Source organism: Ostrea edulis, chromosome 2 (genome assembly GCF_947568905.1).
Source record: "Ostrea edulis chromosome 2, xbOstEdul1.1, whole genome shotgun sequence".
In the NCBI taxonomy this organism is placed as follows: Eukaryota; Metazoa; Mollusca; class Bivalvia; order Ostreida; family Ostreidae; genus Ostrea; species Ostrea edulis.
In genome coordinates this window covers 10,599,258-10,614,381 of record NC_079165.1, presented here as the reverse complement: position 1 = coordinate 10,614,381, position 15,124 = coordinate 10,599,258, and the positions used below count along the sequence as shown (strand labels likewise).

At 38.8% G+C, this 15,124-nt stretch overlaps 1 protein-coding gene across 2 annotated transcripts in view; it reads right to left on the bottom strand.

Moving 5' to 3' along the window:
* The window catches only part of LOC125678963 (titin-like), a 294,828-nt gene that overhangs the window by 217,187 nt on the left and 62,517 nt on the right, over nt 1–15,124 (bottom strand). The window contains exons 67-86 of one of the 2 annotated variants that reach the window (XM_056156077.1): nt 13,053–15,089; nt 12,469–12,528; nt 11,827–12,062; nt 10,938–11,163; nt 9,952–10,132; nt 9,445–9,748; nt 9,004–9,295; nt 8,570–8,657; nt 8,087–8,119; nt 6,699–6,968; nt 6,055–6,220; nt 5,375–5,515; nt 5,034–5,225; nt 4,649–4,845; nt 4,108–4,237; nt 2,458–2,793; nt 1,796–1,970; nt 1,483–1,700; nt 895–1,391; nt 20–770 (exon numbers count right to left, since the gene is read on the bottom strand). In XM_056156077.1, coding sequence (XP_056012052.1) covers nt 20–770; nt 895–1,391; nt 1,483–1,700; nt 1,796–1,970; nt 2,458–2,793; nt 4,108–4,237; nt 4,649–4,845; nt 5,034–5,225; nt 5,375–5,515; nt 6,055–6,220; nt 6,699–6,968; nt 8,087–8,119; nt 8,570–8,657; nt 9,004–9,295; nt 9,445–9,748; nt 9,952–10,132; nt 10,938–11,163; nt 11,827–12,062; nt 12,469–12,528; nt 13,053–15,089 — 6,530 coding nt within the window. Of the gene's footprint in view, nt 1–19; nt 771–894; nt 1,392–1,482; nt 1,701–1,795; nt 1,971–2,457; nt 2,794–4,107; nt 4,238–4,648; nt 4,846–5,033; nt 5,226–5,374; nt 5,516–6,054; nt 6,221–6,698; nt 6,969–8,086; nt 8,120–8,569; nt 8,658–8,869; nt 8,898–9,003; nt 9,296–9,444; nt 9,749–9,951; nt 10,133–10,937; nt 11,164–11,826; nt 12,063–12,468; nt 12,529–13,052; nt 15,090–15,124 lie in introns of those variants that run through there. The other variant, XM_056156078.1, reaches the window with a different exon arrangement.

The window sequence follows — 15,124 nt, the reverse complement described above, 5'->3', positions numbered from 1 at the left end:
TAATATGATAAACACTTACTGTCAACAACAAGACTAGCTGAGGTTGTGGCATCACCAAACATGTTCTCTGCTGTGCAGGAGTATTCACCTGCATCTTCAGGGAAGACCTCTGGTATAGTTAGTGTGGAGACTCCAGTGTTCTCGTCATAGCAGATGTGAAAGTCGGGACTTGGCACTAATTCCTGACCATCCTTGTACCACTTCACCACGGGAATGGGACTCCCAACCACTCGGCAAGTCATGGTTACCTCCTCTCCATCAGGGAGGATCTGTGGTTGAAGCGCCTCAACAAATTCTGGTGGTGCTTCCTCTGTGGTTTCTGGTACAAGGACAGTTTCAAATTGAGCCACCACGTCTGGTTTTTTCTTTGGTGGTTCTTCTCCAGGTACTGAATCCTGTTTACCAAGTCTTTCATCGATTGGTTTTTCTCCTGGTAATTTAATTTTCTTTGTCACAATTTGTGGTATAACTGATTCTTCCGACACCTCAGGTTTAGCCTCTTCTGGTGCTGGTTTTCTGGTTTCAGGAACCAGAGTGATAACCTCTCTCTCTGGTGATTCCTCTGGTGCCTTTTCCTCTACAAGTGGCTTCTGTTTGGGTCTTTGGATGACATTGGGTTTGACTTCCTGTTCCAGAACCTCCTCCTGGACTTCTTCCATTGCTTCTTCAGGAGCTTGGGGAACTGGAACAGTGGCCTGGTACACAACCTCCGGAGAAGGGGATCTAGGGGCCTCCTTTTGTAATGGTACAACTTTTGGTCTCTCAATAGTCTGCAATAAATTATACATGTGAGTTTCAATACTACAATCTTAAAAGTACATGCATTCTAGGCAAATTTAAACCACATAGAAATAACATGTATTATTTTAAAAGATATGAATAGCTAGCTACTACCTGTGGTACTAGATCGTCTTCTGTAATCTCCATCTGCTCTTCGGGTAGCTGAATGCTGAATTTTACTTCAGTTTGATCTACATCCATTGGAGCCTCTTCGTATATCTCCTCTTCTGCAGGACCCGAATCTAGAACACTGAGATACATCCTGGTGCTAGCTTCTCCAACTGGGTTGTGGGCCACACACACATACTCTCCCTCATCTTCTGGGAAAACCTCTACGATCAGCAGAGTGATCTCCCCTGTGTCGGGATTGTATGAGATAACATACTCTTCATCCTGGTCAATATTTTTGCCATTATGGAAGAAGGAAATTTGAGGAGGTGGTTTTCCTGCGACCTTGCAGGGTACATTCAGCTCCTCGCCATCCACAACTTCAATGCTCTGCAGTGGTTCAGTGAAGCGTGGAGGCTGTACTGAGGTTGAAGGAGAAGGCTGTAAATAGGCCGTGTCTTCAGGTCGCTGAGGTACTTGAGGCATCTCTTCTGTGGCCGGTTCTGTACGAGAAATACATTTCTTTATATCAACAGTTCTGAACAGCAGCCTAAAATATCATCAGCAGACATCGTATGTATAAGTATACCTTACCTTGTACATACAGAGTGGTGCTTGACACGGTTTCACCTAGCTCTGAGACAGCCTTACATGTGTACTCGCCAACATCTTCAGGTCCAACTTCAATAATCAGAAGTACAGATTTACCATCTTCATAAAGGACCTCATAGTGAGGAGAAGGATGGACTTCCATACCATTGATGAACCAAGTCACCAGAGGAGGTGGGTAGGCATCCAACTTACACTCCAGTCTGCAAGAGTGCAACATGAATAATTAGTAAGAGAAATGACCAAACCTGGACTGGTCATACAAAATCAGGCATTGATCCTCACAGCTTTCTCTTACCTGGCAATTCCTCTTTCTCTGACATAGATTTCTGGTTCTAGAGGTTCTGTAAACATTGGTTTGACCATCTGGGACACAGTGTGCTCCTCTCTGGTAATGGTGGTAGTCGTCTGTGTGACTGTCATTGTCTGTTGTCTGGTATCCGTGAAAGGCAAGGATACCACTTTCTCTTTCCCTATAAAAAGCACCAGTATTTGTCTCACCAAAGACTACATCTATTACATGATTACAGCAGATTAAGAGGAAAATCCTTGCTCAAATTCACCTTCAATACCAAATCCCACAAATATGAAATGTGTTTTGATGTGGCCTATTATATGAATGCTACTAAACACTGTGGATCCTCAATAACTCAATCCTGTGGGGATCCGAGTTAGAATGGGTCCTCAGTACCCCTAGTTAATCGTAAGAGGTGACTAATGGACGGGCGGTCCTCCAATGAAACCACAAAAACTGAGGTCCAGTATCACAGCAGGTGTGGCATGATAAAGACCCCTCCTTGCTTAAAAGCCATAAGTGCCGAGCATAGGCCTAAATTCTGCAGCCCTTCACTGGCAATGGTGATGTCTCCATGAGTGAAAGATTCTTCAGAGGGACGTTAAGTGATATACAACCAACCAATCTATAAGCCATGTTGACCTATGGTAAAAAACTTGACCTACCTTGAATGGTCAGTGTTGTGCGACAGGTGATCTCGCCCATCTCGTTCTGTACTTTCAGTGTGTAATCTCCCTCATCCTCAGGCTGGGCCTGTCTAATGATCAAGACAAGGGTGTCCTTATCCTGCTCGATCGTTCGTCGATCGGAGGGTATGATCTCCTTACCACTGAAGTACCAGTTGTACCTGGGAGGGGGGTAGGCCAAGATCTGGGCCTCCAGACGCACATCTTCACCGGGTCTCATGTCTTTTACAGGTGTTAAAGCTTTGATAAACTCTGGTGGATTTGTTTTAATTGTTGTAATGTATTTTTCTTCCAAAAGTCTCGCTTCCTCCGAGTCTAGAAAAATCAAAATCAAAACCTGCTATCATATTATTCTTTAAGTTAACGAGAACCCTATGAATTGACATTGATTATCAGGCACGTTAATAACACTGTAATTCAATCAACAGTATTCATATTCTCAATGTTTTTGCCTTTTATATCTCTACAGTTAATGAAAGCCATTTCCTCATGAATGCGCTGCGATTGTGTACAATGTGTGCATGAATCTTAATAAATATAGTGCATCTATCTTTAACAGCTGGGAATTTTCAAAGAAATAAAAGTAGAATGTAAATCTTTAAAAGTAAGTTTCAGTTTTGAATATACATGAGGGTATGAATTGCTATGCTTCACACCTGCATACTTTTCATGAAGCACTAACACGCTTCCTGAACTATGATGATGTGAAGTATCACAGTTCATACCCTCACATATTTTCAAAAAGACATTTATTTCATACAATATGTAAGTATACATTGATCTTTTTTTGCATACCTTTGAGGATACTCTGCTACTCCCTTGGAGGCCATGTAAAATTCTCTCATCATGCAATCGATGCTCATTCTTCATGCACAGACCTATCTAAACTCAAACTGCTTTGCACCCTGATTTTTTTTTTAAGTCAGTGCACTTGTTAGTGAATTAATTAGAAATATATTCTTGAAACATTTTCTGCTCCAAAATGTCCCAAAGCAAAGTTTTATAAAACATTCAATACAATTCATAGCAGTAAAATATTAGTATAGAAAACAAATATCAAGATCATGCTGAAAGAAAAACTGGATTTAATATCTTCTGCAGAATTAAACAACAAACACTGAGCATCTCCTGTAAGGCAATTTTTGTTAGAGTAACTGTCATGCTATCACTATATAATATCATAGGAGCATGTCCTGTGTAGGTCATGCTTAAAATACATCACATCAAACTCACAAACCGAAATAAGATCTCCACAAGGGAAATCTGATTTTTGTTTGCCATCATTGCATGAAGATAATGATATATCATCGTTATGTTATGTAGACGTGGACTCCGTGCATGCCTCCGAAACGAATCTGAAAAACACACAGCATTTGCACATAAAACATAAATGTACACCATGCCATTCGCATTCTCTTTACGTTTTATAGTACTCTTAACACATCTCTTCAGAAACAGGTAAAATCATGCTTTCCAAGATTGCAACACAGCTCTTATCTGCTCCATCAGCGTCACGCTCTGTTTTCATGGAAACAGCCGTCGTGTCTGTATTACCTTGTCCAGTCTTCTCTGTTGTTTAACATCACAGTGAGGACTTACCCTGGATATACAGCTCAGCGGAGCACTTACCCTGGACATACAGCTCAGCAGAGCACTCGGTGGTGCCAGAAATGTTCTTAATTCGGCAAGTGATGAGCCCGCTGTCCTCGGGGAAGGCTTGTTTGATGGTCAACACAGTGGACGTAGGATTCTTCTCAATCTACAGGAAGAAAGAAGTAGTGTTCTCTTGTCACCATCACAATTATGTAAACCAAAATAGATAGTAAAAACAAAACATTTAAATCCAAGGATTAATCTGCATACTGTGTAATCAATAGATTTCAAGGGGGCTCAATTTTCATGGAATCTGCTGGGACTCCTCATGAATTTCAAACCATAACGAAATACAAAATTTATAAAATGTTTCAAAGTACAGAAAATATCCACGAAATTACACCTCAATAAAAATTTAAAATGTCGACAATCCATGAAAACTGGCCCCCACAAATTTAAAGGATTCCCCACAAATTTAAAGGATTCTGTAGTATTCACTCTCAGTAACTTAAAGAGGACATGTTTTGTCCACTATAACAAAGATTAAAACATATGAATCAATAAAACTGTCTAGTACCTGGTAATTCTTGGAGTTCTGTATCACCTGTAGACCATTCCTCAACCAGGTGATCTCTGGTGGTGGCACACCTGAGAATCTAGCCTCAAATCGAGCGGTGCTTCCCTCCACCACCAGGGTGTTGGTGACGGGTTGGTTGAAACTGGGAGGCTGAGTCCTAGACTCAATGGAAGGCGATTCAGCATCACTCTCCATTCCTGAAAATATTAAACACAAGTATTTATCTCACATAAGCTCTTAAATCCTTCAGCATGCTGAAAAGAAAATCGAGAAACACATAATAAATATGAATGACCCATTCATCTCTTTTGCAAACAGAGCACTTTCTTATACGTGGGTTACACAGAATCACACCTACAAAACCAACCATTGAAGATTCACCAACCTTGAACTTTGAGTAGAGAGCCACATGTGGTTTCTCCTGCCTTGTTGCGGGCCACACAGCGGTAGTTGCCGCTGTCCTCTGGGAAGGCTTCCAGAATACTGAGGCTGTGTGTACCGTCTGGTGAGGACTCCATTCTGAAGTACTTGGACGGTTTGATCAGCTGGTTGTTTCTGTACCAACTTACAATGGGAGCTAAGACAAAACAATGTTACATTGCATGAATGCAAAGGAATACAAACTGAAAACCCTATCTACCTTTCAACATTTGACACAATGCAATTTCTATTTTATGGATCTGAGTTTTTTCTACACCCAGAGATCATGTTTAGTTATCTACATACCTGGTGATCCTTTGATTTTGCATGTAAAGGTGGCTGGCTCGCCCTCATCTACAATCAGATTTTGTGGTTCTGTGGCAACAGTTGGGGCCTCATCTGGGATCTCCGTGGGAGGTTCCATCGGCTCAGGTGACCTCACAGGGACTGTAGACATAATGCAACATCATAGATTTAAAACTATCTACACAGTTGATTGGAGTCTCAAATGCACATAAGTTGGTTAAGGTTTATGACAAAACATTGTGTTATATGATTATTGTCCTTTACTACAAAGTTATAACAAAAACAAAAATTACATACTTCGAATGATGTTTGCATATCACATTGACAAAACTATAATAGAATCATTGTTCTTGAGAGTCTGGACTTCTATCATAAACCCAACCAGGCCAAACTTATGAACACAATTGATATACACTAAATACAGGAGATCTTATGAATGTTTTCTCCACTTCGGAAAATTTTAATATACAATTGCATCACCCTACCTATTCCATTTTTTAAAATTATTTACTCTTTTAAAAGGGAGATCATCTTTCATATGAACAAACTTGACTTTTTTTTTTATTCAAAGACACTTCTGACCAGTTTCATTGAAAGAAGTTCAGTAGTTCACAAGATGGTCAAATATTTACATACAAAAAGTTCCGAATACCTGATAAGTGGTCCAAAAATTAACTTACTTTCGATGTTGAGTTTGGCAGTACAGGTGGCCTTGCCCACATTGTTGAGGGCCACACAGTCGTACAGACCGGCGTCCTCAGGCTGGACCTCGTAGATCAGTAGGGTATAGTTGTCCTCCTCCTCGATGAACTTCCAGCGAGGAGATTCCTCAAGTAAATTACCGTCCTGGAAACGCATGGCAAGATTAAATTTGAGGAATATGCTTTCAACATGTGAAACCAGTGGTTGCTTAAAAAAAATTTCAAACTGAGGGTTGCAACCATTATATGTACTTTCCTGCCAGAAAAAGGAACATTACAGCTCCCAATTACAAAATGAAAGGAACATTACAGCTCCCAATTACAAAATGAAAGGAACATTAGAGCTCCCAATTACAAAATGAAAGGAACATTACAGCTCCCAATTACAAAATGAAAGGAACATTACAGCTCCCAATTACAAAATGGTACAAATGATGATCTTCTCATAAATTCTTCTGACCAAAAGTGGGATGCAACATCTGTAATCCCCCCACTTAAATCCATCACTGGATGAAATCTATTATCAAATAATTTTGATCAAGTGTTTAGAATTGAACAAAACCATATATATCTTTATAAAGAGTGCTGGATTAGCTTACTTTTCTAAAATCGATTTTACTGACCTTCTTCCACTGTACTTTGGGTTTGGGCCGGCCAGTCAACTGACAGTCAAATGTAGCTGGTTCTCCCTCAACGGTATTGATGTCGTGGATCAGATTGCGGAACTCTGGAGAGTTGACCCTTTCTGTGGTCTCCTCCTCCTCCACAACGGTCAGTTTGGCCTTACACTGGACCGTGCCATACATGTTGTAAGCTTTGACCATAAACATTCCTGTATCCTCAGGGAAAACTTCTGGGATGTGTAGTGTGCTGATGGACTCTGTGGTATTGATCTAACGTAGAAAACAGTAATAAGCATCATAATAATGACAAAAATATCAAACTGAAAAACATTCACTTTTTATTATCACTTTTCTAAAAGTCATGAACTTTTTTATTTTCTTTAAAATATTCATTGCCAAAAACAAAACCACTCAAAGCAGTGCTCGATAACCCAAAATAGCCTTTCAAGAGGTTTTGTTTACATGATATACTATGCTGAAACTTTTGAAACAGAGCATGCCAGATATACATAAATGTACACGTTAAGTGTATATATAAAAAGATATACATTTGTACATCAACTGTGCAGAACAGAGTTGACAGTGCAGAGTTTGTAGCCTCAATAAATCTGTGCAGTTTGCTTAATAATTCCAGGTACTGTAAATTCCTAAATATCCGCGAGGAATTTTTTATCGCATAAATTTGCAATAAGCACCATTCGCGAATCAAAATTACTCGATTTTATGTTTATATTGCAAAATACATGTTAAGACTCTTGATCAACTGAGCACTCGCGAATTTATTTTCTCGCGATTTGACGTATACGAGTCATTTCGCAATATTAAGTACTCACAAAAAATAAGGAATCTACAGTATCTCATGAAGCAGAAAAAGCATTGCCAATGTATCTTTTAAAATATTTTTTATTTTTGTTTTTTTGATTATTCAGAATTATTAAATGAAAAGATCTTCAATTTAAGCTAAAGCATAATTTTATTTTCCATCTTACCATTTCTCTTGGCTAAATTTTATTAAGATTTTTGTGATTGTACATGTACATTACCATGGTTACAGTGTAACACAAAACAGAATTGCTATGAAATGTAATGACTACAAAATGTCCTCTTTTCGTGGGTGATTAACTACGATACGATTGGACAACTGAGTATCATTGATATACTTACTTTCAACTGTGAAATTAAAAAGAGAAAAATTTGTTGAAAAAAGAGTTATAAGCTTAAATTGGAATGTTAACCTTCTACAGGAGGACAAACATCTGGTAATACTGTACATCATATACATGTGTGAGATGTTGTTTGAGTATACCATTATTAGGAAAAATTAATTCAAAGCATTGTGATATAATAGATGAATATAAACAATGTTTAAAAGTGTGGTCCCCATTTACCTTGGGAGAAAAGTTAGGAAATAACAAATAGGCCTACAAGAAGATCAGGGGATTACAAAACATAAAATAACATGACATCCTTAATCAAATAACCGCAGTAAAATGGATAAAAATGAAAATTTATCATATTATTTTGTGATACAGTAAAACAAACTTATAGTGAACCTGCATATAATGTATTTATACATATGAAAGGTGAAGATAACGAACAGTGATTAATCTCAGAACTCCTATAAGGAATACAAAATAAAGAGTAGGATAAACATGGACCCCTGGATATACCAGACGTGAGACGTGGGGTCAGGTGCCTATAAAGAGGTGAGCCTTGTGGCTAGAAGAATAATTAATGAATAGTTGAATACAACTAATTATACTCATAACAAAGTAAATATGGACAGTCCCTGGAACTTCATCATAAGCAGGTTTTACTGTATGTATGTTATAATGGAGGTGAGTGATGTAATACTACGAATTATTCATTACCTGGAAATCATGAGATGGATGGATCTCAAAATTATCCCTGTACCAGGAGATGATAGGTGGGGGGTATCCTTTGAACTGAACCTCAATTCTGAAAAAAAGGAGAACAAGTCAGTATTTCCACAAAAAAGTTGTACTTTGTTCGCACTGACTTACGAAAATTCAAGTAAATACAGATGTAAACACTTAATTACTTCAATTCATACAACCAATACATTTACCAAAAACCCAGACAAGCAATGAAATAGCGGATGCCACATTCTTGTTCCACAAACACTATAAAGTAAATATCATGAAACCTACGTGATGGGTGTTCCCTCGGTGACCCTCAGAGGTCGTAATACTAAAAAGTAAATATCATGAAACCTACGTGATGGGTGTTCCCTCGGTGACCCTCAGAGGTCGGAATACTATAAAGTAAATATCATGAAACCTACGTGATGGGTGTTCCCTCGGTGACCCTCAGAGGTCTGAGTGGCTTGATGAACACAGGAGGCTCCCGTCTCTCTAACATTATCTGTGTCTCTGAGATCTTGTTATCCTCGGCTGGAATCACTTGTTCTGGAATGACTGGAACCATTCGAGCTTTCTGGATCTCCATCTGGATCTCCGGCCGATCTGGCCTGACTACTCGAGCAGGCTGGTCATGTCTGGGATGAGCCAGGAATTTGGAATCAGCTTTCATGAACTGTTCTTTCTCCTGTTTCATCTTGATTCTAGTTTCATGTGCTATAAAGAGACAGTACAATATGTGATACCTAAAGACATACTATAAACATTGTAATGCTGACTAATTATGTCTTTCTAATATCTACTCAATTCAAGAAATACCCGTTTTAAGTGGAAGCAACAAAGCACCCGATGCCAGCATTCCTTACCTCTTTCAATTTGTTTTATCTCGTAGTCAGCAGCTTTGGGAATCTCAAATGGACGTTTGAATTCCACATTCTTGAGCTCGATCTTGCGCTTTCTGTCTAGCTCGATCTCTAGCTCGCCCTTTGGAGCTTGCCTGAGCTGAGATCGCCAGTCTTCCTTGGGTAGGACATTGAGGACCGTGCTGGCCTCTGCCTCACCCTCAGAGTTTTTGGCCACAACTCGAATTTGTCCACTGTCATATTCCCTGACTCTTGGGATGTCCATGTAGTTCATCATGCCATCGTAACGGATCTTAAATCTGCTACTCTGTAGACCGACCAAATACTGACTTTAATGTTTCAATTTATAATATCTTATCTACATATACTACTGAATCAATTTACAGTACCCTAAAACTTTCAAGATACCTCATTGAATGGGAGAGAAAATGAAGCACTCTGTTGTACAACAGTTTTATATCAAAATGAAACTGAGTCTAAATTACTGAAATAATTACATAAAGTACTTACAGTCATGATCATTGTTCCATTGACCCACCAGGTGACCCTGGGTCGTGGATAGCCACTGACTTTGACCATGAACTTGGCTGGTTCTCCTTCAGCAACCTCTGTTGGTTCTGGCTTCATGTCAATAGAGGGTGGATATTTCACCTTTGGTTCTTCTAATCCCTTCTCATCCAGTTGGGCAGGTCTGTCCAATATAAGGCATTCATTTAAAGGGATTGACTTACGATTTTTCACCAAATTTTGTTTTTCACTTTTAATAATCAAAATCTTACTGTTTAATGTATTTGAAAAGGCTCACAAAAATATTAAGGTTATACATTATCACAGAAGCTCATTTCAGAGAGTTAGTTATTTGTTTTGTAAACAAAGACGGCAGTATGTTACTGTTTACAAAGTTTTCAAAGAAATGGATATCGATCTAAATTTATTATATCCATCACATTTCAAACATTCTTTAGGGAAAATGTGTCATCTAAAAGTTGAATTTGTGACTGTGCAAAATTAATATGCTTTGAATTACAAAATTAACATTTCACTGGTTTGTTTGTAAACATCGAAAGACTCGAGTCTTTGTTTACATAACACAAAGTTAATGCTACAATATTATTTTTATCCTTGCATTCAGAAGGTCAAAATTTGACTATCAACATTATATGGGTTATATTTTTAATATTTCACATCAAAAATCAAAAATATTTTGTTAAAAAAACGTGAACCAGTCCCTTTGATATTGCAAACCATTTCATTTACAAAACAATTACTTTTGCATAATGATAAATAATACATTTCTCATTAATAATTTTGTATTATACTTGGAACAGAGCAAGTTACTGAAGATTTGAGAAAAACATGTCTCACTGAAAATTAGGACAAGGCTAAATCATAGAAATAGAATCTCATGAAATATTAGAAATGAATGATTTACAGTATTGGTCATTTCAATAATTAACGAACTGGAAGCACACTTAAACAGACCATGGTCACATTACCTTCTCCAGTTTTCTTCCATTTCCTGTAGCCGCAGCGCCCCCTCTCCTGGTAGTTGTGTCTCAGCAATGATGGACTGTTGTCCTCTACATCTGATGGTGGCTTGGGTGACATCTGTTCCATGAGCATTGGTGGCCCTACACTCGTACACTCCCGAGTCTTCTGGGTATGTGTACAGGATGTCCAGTGTCACAAAGCCAAACTCAAACATCGGCTTGAATCGGTGTCCTGAAACAGGGGGCGATAATATTTTTAATTTGCAACAAAAAAGAAAAAGGAAATTGACATGAATATTTCTTATGTACATGTAAGTAAACAAGAACTTCTGTTATGTATCAGAACAGGACTTACTAGGATGAAGTGGTTACATACAGGACTTACCATGATGAAGTGGTTACATACAGGACTTACCATGATGAAGTGGTTACATACAGGACTTACCATGATGAAGTGGTTATATACAGGACTTACCATGATGAAGTAGTTATATACAGGACTTACCATGATGAAGTGGTTATGTACAGGACTTACCATGATAAAGTGGTTATATACAGGATTTACCATGATGAAGTGGTTATATACAGGACTTACCATGATGAAGTGGTTATATGCATGACTTACCATGATAAAGTGGTTATGTACAGGACTTATCATGATGAAGTGGTTACATACAGGACTTATCATGATGAAGTGGTTATATACAGGACTTACCATGATGAAGTGGTTATGTACAAGACTTACCATGATGAAGTGGTTATGTACAGGACTTACCATGAGAAAGTGGTTATATACAGGACTTACCATGATGAAGTAGTTATATACAGGACTTACCATGATGAAGTGGTTATATACAGGATTTACCATGATGAAGTGGTTATATACAGGACTTACCATGATGAAGTGGTTGGTTGTCCTTGTACCACTCCACCTTCATGGTAGGATCACCATATGGCATCAGTTTACACTCAAAGTGGGCGGAGTCATTTTCCTTTAGAGTGGTCAAGTTCTTGATTTGTGTCCTGAATTTGGGTGGGCGTTGTTTGTCCTTGTGGTACAGATCCTCCTCCGCTGGTGCCTGTCCCTCTCTGCGGATGAATTCACGCACAGCAGATTCACGGTACAGGTCCCTAAAATATATGTAGCATAATTAATTGGGTTTTATTTGCTAAAGCTGTGACAGAAATCCATGATATCACATCAAGAAAAGTTTGTAATTTTTCACACCACCAGATAACTTTCAATTTCACACAATCCAAGGACACAGAGGGAATGAATTGACACATCCTTATCTGGTATATAACAAACACTTTATGTCAGATTGTCCTGGGGGGGGGGGAGAGATTCAACTGGATGGTATGACACTGACAATCATGTACAGTAATTACGGAATGATTTTGATACACGTTAAAAGTAACGATTTGGGGAACTGGTTTGTTTGGGAATGGTACAATTCTGATAATTTTAAACAGCATGGGCCAAAAAATGGACAGGTATCTGCACGAGGCCAAACCTTCATGCAATCACTTCTCTCACTTTTTGTCTTGCTTTGGCATGGCTAAAACATCCAATGGTGCCGTATACAACATGTATGGTCTGTGAAAAAATGTCATCAACAAATGTATCAAATTTCAATGAAAACTGCATTTTACAAAAACTATCTTGCATTCATTAATCACACTCAATCATGCAGAAACAATCATACTGATAACTTTACATGATATGACATGCTTTCAAATTATTAACAACACATGTATAATTAAGAGGTAATCAAGTCATGGGGATTCAACTCTGAAAAAAACCAACACACAACACAACACAGGGTACAATGTATTTCAAGTAAAATGCAAAGACTTGAAAATAAGCGATGAAAGAATCCAGAAAAAACAGAAGCCAATCTGACGCAGCTATTTTAGGGCAATCACAGAAAGTCTTGCAACACCAGACAGACAACTTCAAGTTTACTAGTATGCAAAACTCCAGCCAGAAAGCATAGAACTCTCAATGAGTAGAAATAAGTATTATCCACTTTGAAGTAAAATAACACTAAAATTAAGAAAACTGCCATAAGCAATCACCCGATTGATATAGCCACTCAACAAATTCCCACACAGGCTAACCTGAGAGCTTCTTCTCGTTTTTCAATATCAGAGGCCACTTGAGGTATAATATTGTGGTCTGGGGCCCAATGGGTGACCTCCTCTGAATCTGTATCAACAATTTGTGGTTTAGGGTGTTCCGGAGCCCGAACGGGTTCCCTAGAGTCCACCAACTCAGGCTGTAATCTTAGTGGCTCAATGTCTATCACAAGTCTCTTGGGCTTGTCTCCGGGTTTCTTTTTGCGAATTTTGGGACCAACATAAGCCCAGTTAGGAGCCTCTGAATCTGACTCTGTGAAGATTGAATCCGATTCTGATCTATATTTGATTCGGGGTCCTTCATCTGAAGAAAATGTAACCTTTTGTTCAGTTTTCTTCTTGTGTTCCACTCGCTTCGTTTTAGGTGACAGTTTTGGTTTTGGTTTTTCTGTTTTCACATCGTTTGGTTTGTACGGTGTTAACTGGAGTTTGGCTTCTGACTTCTTTGGTTCAGTTGGTTTCTTTGGCTTTGCAGGAGGTGTTGGTGGTTTTGATTTTATCACAGGTGTTGGTGGTTGTGGTTTTGTGTCTAATGTCACAGATGTGACAGACAACTTCTCATCTGGAAAATAAACTGTCTTCTCTAAAGGAGATGTCTTCTGTACTGGTACTGGTGGTTTGACAGAAGTAAATCCTGGAGGTTTAGCAAGGAACTTGAAAGTATCCTGGAATGTCTGGGCTTTAGTTGGAGAAGTCACAGCTGTGTAAAATTCCACTTTCTTTGCAGGTTTTCCAGCATCTTCTGGCCTACTTACTTTTGGTTTTGGGGGTACTTCAGGAGGATAACGTTTAGCAAGAGTCTGCTGTTTTTTCAGTTGAGCAATTTCTGATGGTTTTAGATTTGCCTCCTCTTCGATTTCAATGTCTAAAGATCCAGGTCCTCTCTGGAAAAACTTGGCTTCAGCAGACACATAATCTGGTTTTTGAGCAGCATCTACTTTCTCACTGATTCCAGCAGCATACTTCTTGCTAACATCTGTAGTTGTCATTTGGGTTACTGTCATTTGTTGAGGCTTTCCTAAATCAACATCAATAGGTTTCTGTGGCATGGCTTTGACTTCCATTGATCTGTACACAGGCTGTTGTGAGGAAGGTAACTCTTCAGCAACTCCAGTTTGGAATTTTTTGGACACCTGACTGAAAGTTCTCCTGCTGACTTCAGTGGGTTTTAACCCAGGCTGTTCTACTCCTTCTTTTGTAGATATTTGTGTTACAGTTCTTTGTTGAGGCTTTCCTAAATCAACATCTATAGGTTTCTTTGGCATGGGTTTAAATTCCACTGATCTAAACACTGGTTTCTGTGAGGGGAGAATGTCTTTAGAGACCCCAGTTTGGAATTTTTGGGACACCTGACTAAATGTCTTCTTGGTGACGTCAGACGGTTCTAACCCAGACTGATCCACAGCAAGGTCTACTAACATTGGTTGTCCTGGCTGGTATTGAGCTGAAATGAAGTCCGGTTGTTGAGTGGCTTCCTTTCCTTCCATAACCCTAGTCAGAAATTTCTTGGATACCTCAGTTGAAGTTTTCTTTGTGAGCTGAGATGGCTCAAGACCATAAATTCCCAAGTCTACCTCAACAGGTTGTTCCTCTGCAGGCTTGAAATCAGCTGAGATGTAGTCTGGTTGATGCTCCGGTAAAACCCTTCCTTCTACGTCTGTTTGGTATCGTCTTGAAATCTGGGTAGTAGTCTTTTTTGTGTATTGTGCAATGCTATCTTTCTTTTGATCTACATCAAATGGTTCTTGTATCAAGCCAGCTTTTGTAACAACAATGCCCTGCTGTCTGAAATCTGTCTCATCTTTAGATTCTTTAGGTTGGTCTCCAAACTTCTGATATCTGGCTATTTCCGAAGGCTTAATGTTGGATTCCTGAATATCAATGTCAACTCCCACTGGCTTCCTTTGAAAGAATTTGGCCTCAGTACTTATAAAATCAGAGCCAGGTTTGGGTACCACAGTAGCATCCAATTTAGAAATGGTAGGTTTGGGGGATGGTTTTGGAAGAATTTCTGGTTTACTATAATTAAAGAGTTATTAGGGTTAGGACAGACA